The sequence below is a fragment of the Notamacropus eugenii genome, chromosome 2 (assembly GCF_028372415.1).
Source record: "Notamacropus eugenii isolate mMacEug1 chromosome 2, mMacEug1.pri_v2, whole genome shotgun sequence".
In the NCBI taxonomy this organism is placed as follows: Eukaryota; Metazoa; Chordata; class Mammalia; order Diprotodontia; family Macropodidae; genus Notamacropus; species Notamacropus eugenii.
This window is the reverse complement of record NC_092873.1, coordinates 184,149,829-184,162,826: the sequence shown is the minus strand read 5'-3', so window position 1 is coordinate 184,162,826 and position 12,998 is coordinate 184,149,829. Positions and strand designations below refer to the sequence as shown.

At 37.8% G+C, this 12,998-nt stretch overlaps 1 protein-coding gene across 3 annotated transcripts in view; it reads left to right on the top strand.

The window, feature by feature from the left end:
• Window positions 1–12,998, top strand: part of POPDC3 (popeye domain cAMP effector 3) — a 34,472-nt gene that overhangs the window by 10,781 nt on the left and 10,693 nt on the right. For 2 of the 3 annotated variants that reach the window (XM_072642947.1, XM_072642948.1), the window contains exons 2-3: window positions 10,385–10,479; window positions 11,630–12,350. In XM_072642947.1, the coding sequence (XP_072499048.1) occupies window positions 11,866–12,350 (485 nt within the window). In that variant the 5' untranslated portion in view covers window positions 10,385–10,479; window positions 11,630–11,865. The remainder of the gene's footprint in view (window positions 1–10,384; window positions 10,480–11,629; window positions 12,351–12,998) is intronic. The other variant, XM_072642949.1, reaches the window with a different exon arrangement.

Genomic DNA, 12,998 nt, shown 5'->3' with positions numbered 1-12,998 from the left:
CAGCATAGATAAAATACTTTCTCAGTGAGAGAGGTAATAAGACAAAAAATTGGTAACAGTGATAATTTTTACAAGACCCCAGTGCCTAAATCACATAGTACTCCTTTTCTGTATGAGCCCAGTATATGATAAAATCATTCATAATGAGAGATGAAATAGACATAAAGGTATTATTTCTATTGACCCTGGTGCTACTTCATGCACCTTAAGTCCATTTGCAAATACAAACATAAAGCAGCCAACACAGTAAAACACCAGAAACAGAACCAATTTCCTTTGGCTAAATGGAAAAGGAAAGGCAGGGTGATGTCCAAAGTGAAAAGATTTGGAGTCAGAAGACCTTGATGCAAATTTTGGCCTTGCCACTTATTAGATGTGGGAATTTCAGTGAGGCATTTCCTCTCTGGACTTCAGTTCCTCCATCTGTAAATTTATGATGTTGGACCAGGTTTCCACTGGCACTTCCAAATATTGTAAGAAAGGAGACAGGTGAGAATCTTAAAAGAAGAAAAGATAATTTATATTTGTGTATTGTATACCTTGTAATTTTCCTGCTAATAAGGATTATCTGTTCTATGTCCTGTATTTGACAAGGATTATGATGTTTTCCTTAAGCATATAAGTTGACTCATTTTCATATTTAATTTTTTTAATTAATTCAATTAATTAATTCTCAGTAATGTTTAATCATCCTACTCTTTAGGACAATGCAAAAATATTTTTTGATATTTTCTTGCTAATTAAGTTTTAATACCTCTCAATCAACTGAACTCAGAGCCCCTATCAGTTGATCAGATATTAACAAACTAAAGAAACCTCCTTTCCCAATAGCAATCATTTATATTCCTCTACATATTAAATCCTTTGATCTCTAAGAATCAATAAATTTGTCAAATAGATAATTTATTAGCAAGGAAATCAGTAACACAAAATTGTAAATAATGATGTACAATATTTTAGTTCTGAGGATGATCACGACTAGGATCACTTCAAACCTTTAAGTTAACAGCAGGAAGGAAATAAGCATTTATTAAGCACATTGGGTTTGTCCTTCCTTATGGAAGAAGACCATGCCATCAGAGAAATGATGACATGACTTGCACTTGACTTTGTTTTGAGCGAGAGAGGGTTGTGCAGGTCACCAGCCTCACTTCTCCTCCAGAGCCATCTGAATCCAGAGACCTGATATTCCTCAGGATGACTGGAAATGACCCAGGATACCCTGGGAGACCGTGGGTGCTTTAGGCCAAGGTCTTTGCAGGCACTCACTCAGGGGGAGGCAACAGGCATTCATTGAATAGGCCTATTTAAGCAGTAGCCACTACATTCCACCAAGAAGGAAGGCCTCTCAGTCCTTTTTATCTCTTTCTTCTTTGCCTTCTTTCTGGTCATGACAAAAAAGCCCCAAAACCCCAATATCTTCAGCTTTTCCTACTATGAATGGTTTGTTGTTGTTTTTTTACCATCTAGTGTCAGTATTACTTTTTGCATAGTATTCCATTTGACTCTTTCATATATTCCATATAGCCTATATAGGAAGATGCTTTTGAAGTATTACATGTAGATGACTAAATCCATCGACTCATATATTGGTGGTCAATAACTATCTCTAAATGCTATTAATGCCTTTTGTCTTAACACCATATTTATTTCTCAAAGTACTACATTGCATCATCCCAGTCCACTACCTGATAAACCATTGTACCATTTGGCAAAAACACCTAATTTTGTGATCTTCTTCCATTCTGCAATAGCGGTTCACAGGATCATGGATTCAGATCTAATCCTGTCATTTTGTAGATGAGGAAACTGAGGCCCAGAGAAGTAAAGTGACTTGCCCAAGACTTTCAACTCAAGAAGAACTCCAGAGGCCATGCTTTTACTATACCACATTGTCTCCAATATCTCTGCTAGGAGAGATGGACAGTATGCTTCATTAACCATTCTCTGCATTCATTATCAGTCTTCCATTGACTTCGAGTTTGATCTCATCTAATAATCTTTTCATTCCCATTGTCACAGTCATGGCTCATGTTCTTCTCTTTGATTCTGCTTGTTTCATACAAATATTCTCGTATTCCTCTGAATTCCCTATATGAATCATTTCTTACTGTACAATAAGATTTCATTAGCTTTACATGAGTTTTTTTTCATTCACTTCCCGATAGATGGACATCCATTTTGTTTGCAATTCCTTGCTACCACAATTACTGTTGCAACGAATGTTTCCATACTTATTGAGTCTGCCCTTCCTTTCCTCCTTCTTTCCTTTCCTTCTTTCTTTCTATCCCCAGTAGTGAAACACTACCTCAAGTAGTTTTTCTTGTATAATTTCAAATTGAATTTCACAAAGCTTGGCCTAATTCACAATTCCAGAAGCAGTTTTATAGTCTACCTATTTTCCCACACCCCCTCCACTATTGATTATTTATATTTTTGCCAGTTTTCAGGTTGTAAAGTAAAACTTTACAGTTTTTAATTTACATTGCTCTTAGCTGGTGGTGATTCGGAGCATGTTACCATGTGGATATTTATACTTTACATTAAAATTATCAATTTGGAGTAATGATACCTGATATTTTGTATAGTGCTTTAATCCTTTCAAGGCATTTTAATGAACATTATCAAATTTGATCCTCACAACAACCCTGTGAGGTAGGAAGAGAAATAATTATTGTCTACAATTTACAAATTTGGAAACTGAGGTTCAGAGAGGTTAATTGACTTGCCTGTGCTTGCATTGCAAGTAAGTAGGATAGAAGGGACTAGAAGCCATGAGGGCTTGTAGGTTCTAGTTTAACTACAATCTGGGAAAAGAAGAGGAAACCAATTTAGAGACATGGTAATTTGACATCTGGAGTATATACCGAAACTACTACTAATTTAATGAGTAAAATATTGGTATAATTATGTTCTTCTGGATTGCCTAGCAACCAAAAATTAGCTCAATGATGCATGCTGTCTAAAGTCATTGATTCCAACTAAATCAATACTTTAACTTGGGAGTTCTGGCTTATAAGAAGACAAGGTCCTCATATAAATCCAGTATTAATACAAGGCATTTGATTTTTTTTAAAGGTAATTTTATTGATATCTTTGTTTTCACGTCACTCACATTTCCCAATCTAGTTCTCTTTCTCCTTCTCCCCCTCTTAGGAAGCCATCCCTTATAACAAAGAATAAAAAAGATGGAAAAAAATTCAGCAAAATTCAATAATACATCTAAGAAATCGGATATCTATAAAAAAGATGGAAGTCCCTCGTCATGTCCCTTCTTTGGGGCAAGACTTGGTCATTACAATTTCACTGCATCAAGTTTTCATTATTTTGTGGCTATTTTTCTTTCCATTTATATCGTTGTAGGCATTGTGTATATTCTTTCCCTGACTCTGCTTACTCCTTTTTGCATCTGTTCATATTAGTCTTCCCATGTTTCTCTGTATTTATTACATTTGTCTTTTCATACGGTAAGCCAACATTCCATTACAACTTTAGTCATCCCCCAATTGATGGACATCTACTTTGTTTCTAGTAGTACAATAAGTGTAGACATTCAACTAAAAGTTTTTTCAGTTTGCTAACCACTCATCTTTGTGCAGTAGCATCTGAAGACTGGGTTCTGTACAAAATGCCTTGTTACTAATCTCTAGAATAGATGTATGGGTTCCACTGCCTTGCCCATGGAGAGTATACCTCCTATGGCTCCCTACATTCTCCAACCAAGGGAAATGTTTGAGCACTTCTCTGGCTTCCTGTGACTTTGGAATAGCAAAGGCATCCTAACAGATCTTTTGGATTAGTTTCGTGGGTCATCATTCCATCATTTATTCATTTATTGGACCAGGGGAACCTTTCATTTTAAAACTATAGCATGGCTGGTAGCCATCTTGGCCTATTTTGCCCTGTATTCCATTGATTGTATGGAATTGATGCTATCTTAAATAATATTCAAATATGAATTGGTATTTGAGTAAAGTTTTCTACTGAGGCTTTCTGCACTCCCCCCATGCCTAGAACTCTCTCCTTCCTCATCTCCATCTCTCTCAGGCTTCCTTCAAGTTCCAATTAAAATGCCACTTTCTGTAAAAAGCTTTTCCCAGTCCTCCTTTCTCTTACTGTCTCCCTCTGACATTTTCTGTATCTTGTTTGTACCTAATTGTTTGCATGTTTTCTTTCCCATTAAACATGACCTTCTCCAGAGCAGGGACTATTTCTTGGTTTGTATGTTTGTTGCTTTCGTTTGTATCTGAAGTACATAGAATAGTGCCTGCCACACACCAGGCCCATAATAAATTCTTGTGGAGTTGACTTGATTTGAATTTCGGAGAAGGTAAATTGTCACAATTACAGTATGTGGTATTCCAAATATGTATTGACTAGAAAGGCAAATACATGCACTTCTGAACATATATAAATATCTGAAAACACGTTAAGTCTTTTCTACATAACCTTACCCTTGGGAGGGAGGGAAAGGATGAAACAAGCATTTATATAGCACCTAAATATTATCTGATTTGATCCTCACAACAGCCTTTGGAGGTAAGTGGGGGTAAAGCTCCCACTTTAGAGCTGAGGAAACTGAGGCAAACAGAGGTTAAGTGACTTGCCCTTAACACAGCTGGCAATTGTCTGAGGCTGGATTTGAATTCAGGTCTTTCTGACTCCAAGCCAGCACTCTGTCCATTTCACCATCTTCCCTTGCTCTAATGATTCAACTAATGACCAGGAATATTCAATGATTAAAGGAGTGTCTTGGCTTTGTATACTAGTACCTATCGCAGTGCTTTGAATATAGGATAATGATAGGCACTAGACCTAGAGAAACAGGATGGTAAATCAGATAGAGTGCTGGCCTCAGAGCCTTGTGATAATTGGTTATTTAATTGAATTAAGACCAGAGGCTCATTTTTTGTTTTGTTTTTGTTTGACTATTCAGAAGCCTCACACTTCAAAAAGAAATTTAGAAGGCTTCAGACTTTGAAACATTGCCAATTATAAAACTGACTACATGTTAGGAGACAGGAAATAGCTAGCTACCCATGTGGAAGGCATGTCTAAGTCAACTATCAGTGTGCAATCAAAGGATCAAAATTAATGTCAAACTAAACAAAGGATAAAGGTGAGAACACACTATGGACAATTTCAGACCTATCAGAATAAGCTATTGATGATGAAATGGATGAAGAAGATATTACCTCCAATTATGACCATTTCCTAAGGAATTTTTTAATAACTTTAAGTAATAGTCACCAAAAGGAGACCAAAGGGATCCAGAATCAATTTTAGCCAGTGAAATTTTCAACTCTTTGCCAAACAGAGAGAGTTGGCAGCCAAGGGAAATATTACTTTAGATTAAGCATGTACATGCAAAACTTTGCAGGGGACAATTGTGGAAGTTTATGAATGATATTTCCTCACAGAATAGCAAAAACTCATGAATTCAAATCTGGTCTCAGACACTTACTAGTTTTGTGACCCTGGGCAAGTTGGTTAACTGTTTGCCTCAGTTTCCTCGACTGCAAAATGAACTGCAAACCATTTTCTTGGTTGTAAACACTCCAGTGTCTTTGCCAAGAAAACCCCAGATGGAGTCACAAAGAACCAGATACAATTAAAAACAACATAATTAAAATGCAAAAAAAAAAAAAAATTCACAGGAGCGAGGCTGGAACAATTGCCATAAGAAACTATCCTGGATGAGTTGGGTACTGAAATATGGGTAAAATTGCAGCTGGAAGAAATGGAGGAGGATAGGGAAAGGTATTCCTGCCAAAGTGAATGAAGGAGGCAAGGACCATATGCCAGGAAAGGGACAGTTTAGGGACAAGTATGCTAGAGCACAGGCTACGTGAAAGGTAAATTGAAACTTAATTGTAAAGATTCTTAAATGGCAGACAGGAGGCAGCTGGATTTTATTTAGGAAGCAGTAGGGACCATTTGTTCATTTTTGAGAAGTAGAATAATGTGATTAGATCTGCGCATTAGGAAGATCGATTCACAAATATGATGGACTGGATGCAGAAGAGGCTGGATGTTGGGGAAATGGAAAGGACTGTTGTCCTAGCCCAGCACTGAGGGCATAAACTCAGATGAGGGCAGTAGCAATGGGAAAGATGGTATGATTGTAAGGGACACCACAGCAGTAAAGCCCACAGCACTTGGTGTCTGGTTGGATCCTCTTCCAATACTGTTATTTCTCTAGAGCACTGCAATAATGAGAATCTTTTCTCTTTGAGATGCTAATCATCTGACCTAGCATGAGGTTAATGTAGAACACTAGATTAACAGTTCAAATGCCAACTCAACCACTTATATATCATCTGTGACCTTGGATATGATGTTTCAGTTTCTTCTATAAAATTAATCAATCCACAGATATTATTAAATGCCTATGATGAGCCAGGCACTGCCTAGAAATACAAAGACAAATATGGTCCCTGACCTCAAGGGGCTTATATTCTAATCAAGGAGACAACATGCATATTACCTATGCACATACATACATGTATATGTACATAAAAGACATATACAAAATAATCTGGGAACCAGGAGTCTAAGGCACAAGGTAGCTCTTATGCTGAGTCTTGAAGGAAACCAGTAATTTTAAAAAGCAAAGGGAAAGAAGAAGAATATTCTAGGCATAGACTAGTGTGAAGGCACAGAAGAAATGTAGTTTGGCAGCTAGGTGGGCAGTGGATAGAGTCCTGGGCTTGGAATCAGGAAGACTCATCTTCTTAAGTTCAAATCTGACGTCAGACACTTACTGTCTTTGTGATCCTGGGCGAGTCATTTAACCCTGTTTGCTTCAACTCCTCATCTGTAAAATAAACTGGAGAAGGGAGTGGCAAACCACTCAACTGTCTTTGCCAAGAAAACCCCAAATGGGGTCACGAAAAGTTAGATACAACTAAAATGACTGAAGGACACAAATAACAAAATAGTTGGACTCACCATAGTGTTCATGGATGGGTGTATAATATGTAATAAGGTTAGATATAAAAAGCTTTAAATTCTAAACAGAGGAGTTTATATTTGATTCTAGTGGTGGTAAGGAACCACTGACTTTAATGAGTAAAAGGGGAATGTGCGGGTGTTATGTGACATACCTGCATAAAATGCAAGTCAGACCTGAAATCACGTTTGCAGCTATATGGAGGATGGTTTCTAGTGGAGAGGCCCTTGAAGGAGGAAGACTAATCAAAAAATTATTGCAATAGTCTAGGCCAGTGGTTCTTAAACTTTTTGACCTTAGGATCTCTTTACACTCAAAAAATTGAGGATGCCAAAAATTGTATGTGTGGGATACATTTGTTGTATTAGATATTAAAGCATCTTATTATAATTATAAAAGCAGCTTTGACCTCATGAACAACCTAAAAAGATCTCTGGGACTACCTGAAAGGGTCTCAGGTACCCATGGTGGTCCCCAATCTGCTCTTTGAGAATTTTTCTCTAGGTATTAGATGATAAGGACCTGGAGTAAGGTGGTGGTTATGTGAGCAAAGAGGAGGGGACATATGGAAGAGATGGTCAGTTTGAGCTTGATCTCTAACAGTTCTTCCAGATTTGACAGTCTATCACTCTAGGTATAAATTTAGTCCAACTTCCTAATAGGAAACATTCCATATCTCATAATCACATAGTAGCCACAAAGCATGAGGTCCTCATGGCTTCTACTCCACATAAACCCTTCTCTAATCATCCAAGACTTCCCTGGTAACAAAAATTCAAAACAAAACAAAAATACCTGTCCTGAAAAACCACCATTTCAAACATATCTGACCATATATATAATATTTCACATCCATATTCTTCACTTTCATCAACCAAAGAGAGACGTGTACTTTCTCATCTCTTCTCCATGGTCAAGCTTGGTTATCATAATTATATAACATTTAAATTTTTAAAACATTTTCATTGTGTATAATAATTTGCTTCCTCTTTTTATTGTTCATAGGTCTTCCCATATTTCTCTGAATTCCTCATGTTTATTATTTTTATGGTACATTAATATTCCTTTATATTCATGTACTACAATTCATTAGGCCTCTATCTTATTTCTAGTTCTTTGCTCTACAAAAAGTGTTGCTATGATTATTTTGATGTATGTGGGAACTTACTTTCTATCTTTGATCTCTGAGATATGTACTCAGTAGTGGAATACCTGGGTCAAAGAGTGTAGATATTTGAGTCATTTTTCCCCTTTGTAGTTCCAAATTGTTTTCCGGCATAGGTGGACCAATTCACAGCCTGCCCCCAGTCCTATATCATAAAACTATGTCCATCCTTCATTTTCGAAGAGGACCATGACATCAGAGGAATGATGACATGACTTCCACTTGACTTTGTTTTGAGTGAGGGAGGGCTGTGCAGGTCACCAGCCTCACTTCTCCTCCAGAGCCATCTGAATCCAGTGACCAGATGGTCATCAGGATGACTGACCTTTTCAGGTCCTCTCTTAAAGTGAGGTAATGCCCACTCAGTAACAGTAATGCCCATATCATAAGATCATGGTATTTGAAGGACCCTTAGAAGTCATCTCTGGGAGTTTTTCACCTGGTATTCATGGACCACCAAGGATTCCACGTTTGGTTTTTCAGCAAGTTCATGAATTTGGGTAGGAAAAAGTTACATTTTTATGTTCACTCATTTCTAACTGAAATTTAGCATTCTCTCCAATTATTTAAAAACATCATTCTGTTGAGAGGTTTATAACCTTCACTAGACTGACAAAAGGTCAGTCTAATGTCATGTGCAAAATGTTAAGAACCTCTGGCCTCTTCCATTCACTTCATTTTACAGGTGAGGAATTTGAGATTCTGAGTAAAGTGAGTTGTCCAAGATCACAAGAGTAGTGCCCGATAGAAGCAGCAGCATATTTATCTCCCCCTAGTCTCCTCACCATGAATTATTTCTATCTTTTGCCATCTTTGGCAATTTGCTGAGTGTAGGGTAAGCTTTCAGATTTACTTTAATTTTCATTATCATCATTGACTTTGGAACAATTTTTCAAATAGTTGTGAGGAGTTAACAATTCTTCACTAGAGAAGAGTCTGTTCATAGGGATAAGTCCAATGGACCACTTGTCCTTTGGGGAATTACTCTTATATATTTGAATGTCCTACCTTTGTCATAAATGGTTATGGAGTCCATAAGGACCTATTTCAGAAATTATTCCTCCCCTCCAGGAAGGAGTCAGTAGCAGAGGAATTAGGGACATGGGTTTCTAACTCCATTTGTGGCAGTGATGACTCTGGTGACCCTTTCCCTCTGGCCAGCCAGGTCATTTCATTTCTCTATGTAGTTTGTCCATGGAACAAGGCCATGATACCTGATATCTCATCAACAGAAGCTCTGCTAATAGACTGTTTTAAAAATAAAATTACTAAAAATAGCCCCAAAGTTCAGTTCTTTAGTTTATCATAGGAAGAAAAACAAGCTCATCTGTCTACTGGACACCATCGTTGTCCAGAGCATTTGAGTGCCTTTGATAATTGCTATGGATCCTGCAGCTCCTACGGAATTGGGAATTCATTCTGCATGACTCACATAGAATGAGAGTTCTTTTACCATATGGCCTAAAGGGAAGAGAATGTATGTGTAACAGAGCAGTGTTGGTAGTAACATTTTTGACCATCTGGTAAATCAGTATACAATGCATGGAGCCAGGGGTATTCATAGCATTTGTTTAGCTATATGAACTCAGCTTTTAACCTGAAATAACCCCTGATACATTAAGCTAAGACGAAATTGTTTTTCTCAAATTTCTTAAAATTTGGCCCATGTTCAAATTATTTTTCTGTCCATTGATTTATTAATGGGAATGGGGTTGGAGGACAGTGAGAGAGTCTGCTTATGCAGTCCAACAGCTTGTCTGTGATTAGTAGAGTCACCTGGGAGCACTCAGAGGTTAAATTACTTGCTCAGAGTCACACAATTAGTACGTATCGGAGGCAGAACCTGAAGCTAGGTCTTCCAGACTCCAAGGCTCATCATCCAGTCTTACTAGTGTGGGTAACAATCCACAGTGGCTCTCAGTGATTTATTAAAAAACCTCAAAATACCTCATTGAAAAATTATCTCATTAAGCTATGTCTTAATAGGTATATTTTCATTGTTTTCAGAATTATAAATTTTTTTACCTATTATTTCAGTGTATCTGTACTTTTCATTTTTTTGTTTCTTGAGAAATATGTAAATACACAAATATTTTCAAAAACCAAACTTTTATATCACGGCATATTATTAGTAAAGCAAAAAGTTATTTAAACTTTTCTTGCATATCTTAGACTAGAAGTCAAAGATTTAGAGCTGCAATGAATATTAGAAGTCATAATTTCTTTCTAAATCTTCCCTTATTCTAAACGTCTCTATTTCTATGAAGGGTATGATCATCCTTCCAGTGACCCAGGTCCACAACTTTGGAGTTTTTCTGGATTCCTCAAACTGCCTTTCTCTGCACATCCAATCTGGTGCTAAGTAAGTCTTGTCCAATCAGCCTCCACAACAGTTCTCCTCCTCTGTCCCCTTATCCCTACTAGCATAACCTCTACCTTAGTTCAAGTTCAGGACCTCTTCATCTCTCCCATGAACTAACTGATCTTCCTACTAACTTCCCTTCCATAATCCAGACTCCACACATCTGCCAGTGCTGTTCTTAAAGCAAAGGTTTGACCATATTGCTTCCTTGCTTGATAAACTCCAGCGACTCCCTGTTATCTCTAAGATCATACACAAATTTCCATTTTGAATTTAAAGTCCTCCACATCCAGGCTACAGTCTGCCTTGCTAGGATTGTCACATATTAGTCTCCTTTATGCACTCTCTATTCCAGCCAAATTGATCTCATTTTTCATATGTGACATTCCACCTTCCATCATCACTCCTTTTGCACAGGCTGGAATGAACCATTTCATAACCTCTGCCCCTTAGAATCCTTCATTTCCTTCAAAGCTTGACTCAAACCCTACCTCCTACATGAAACTTTTTCTGATATTCCTAGATGCTAGTTCATATGACTAGTCCATATGGACTATTTGTGCCTGGCCAGTGGTAGAGCCTTCTGAGCTTATATTGGTCTGATCAGCCATAGCTAGACACACTGTACCTTGACCCCAACATAGTGATGTCATTTTGGTCCTCTTCAAGAATGAAGGACAATAACCAACCAACCAACCAGCTGCTAGTGCCTTGCCTCCCAAATTAACTTTGTATTTATTTCCTATGTTATCCACATACTTCAATATCTCCCCCAGAAGGAGATAAGTTCCTTTTTGTCTGTAACCCCCCCTATGTCCAGATCAGTGACTGGGATAGAGTTAGATACCTAACAAATGCTTGCTGATTGATTGATCTAGTAAGGGAGATGATATTAGTTTACTGAGGTCACACATGTAAGAGGAGACAGAGTCCATTTCTGAACCACATCCCTCTGTCTACAGAAATCAGTCTTTAACAGATTTGTTTCCTGACTACTCCCCAGACATTTGTGTTTTAGGTATCCTACTTGACACCAAGTGAAAATTTGCAACTAAGCATTTACTTGTCTAAGTTATTCTAATGATTCTTTCAATATGTCTCTCTATTTTTTTCATCTTAATTAAATAGACATTTTTTTTCCTTTGGACAGGGCAGATCATACCATGTAAAGACTGGATCCAAAATGGGAGGTCTGCTGAGCCTACAGAGATTAGGATGGTTTCCTGAATGCTTTCACTGCTACAAAGACTGAAGTCATCTATGTGAACCCAAAGCATGAGATGTTCCTGGCCTAGTGACTAATTAGCCTAAGATCTGAAAATGGTGCAGCAAAAGACTCATTTATCTGCTTAAGAGCTTTCAGAACAGAGCCAGTCCCAGGCAGCCATGGGAGAAAATGCAAGCATATGGTGGAACTTGCTTGGTGAACATCCACTCTGCACAGCCTGGAAGCAAGAGGCAGAAGGCTCCATTTATCACCTTGCCAGTATTTTATTCGTAGTTGGTTTCATGGGAGGGAGTGGATTCTTTGGGCTCCTCTTTGTATTCAGTTTGCTGGGATTGGGCTTCCTCTGTTTTTCAGTTTGGGCGTGGGTAGACGTCTGTGCTGCTGACATATTCTCCTGGAACTTTATCCTGTTCATCATCTGCTTCATGCAGTTTGTTCACGTGGCCTATCAGGTTCGAAGTGTCACCTTTGACAAAGAATTCAGTGAGCTCTACAGCTCTCTGTTCCAGCCTCTGGGGATTACTTTGCCTGTCTTCAGGAAGATCGTTTTGTGCTGCCAAGTGGTGTCATTGGAAAAGGAGCATTGTTATGCCATGCAGGGCAAAACACCCATCGATAAACTTGCCTTACTTGTGTCAGGAAGGTCTGTACCCACATCTTCATATTCTCTATGTGTGTTAGTATGTATTCTCTCTGTGTTAATCTGTTTCCCATCTTAGTGTGCAGTGGCCCAACATAGAGTTTAACAAGAAAAAGATTTAGTCTTTAACTGCTACCCCTGGCTCTTCCCTATTTTTGTCATAATGGTCAACTGAATCATCCCACACTGTGGCTACAGAGGCCTTCCTTCACGTCAGTTTTGATGTAGTAGGAAATTCCATGATAGAGGCCTCTTGGCTATGACAGCTATCAGTGAGGAGAGGTAGGACAAGGAATTATGCAGCTGAAGCAGGTGATGCTCCAGGTCATACATTTCTTCTCAGAAAATTATAGAAGTGGTAATTCAAATAAAAGTGTGCATCTATTTACTTCACTTTATCATGCTTTGTTTATTACCAATCTAAAGCATGCCTAGCCAAAGGGAGAATGATACCCAGAAATCTGAAATCTCTCAAGTCACCTTATTGATTATATATGCCTATATGTAAATATGTAATCCTTCTAAGTCTGGAAAATGTGAATTTTATTATTCTATCCCAATTACAATGCTTATTAGCAATTATGAAACAATGCACAATATGTTCCATTTTAGAAAATTCTAAAATTCTCAAATGAATCTTAGATCTTGTGA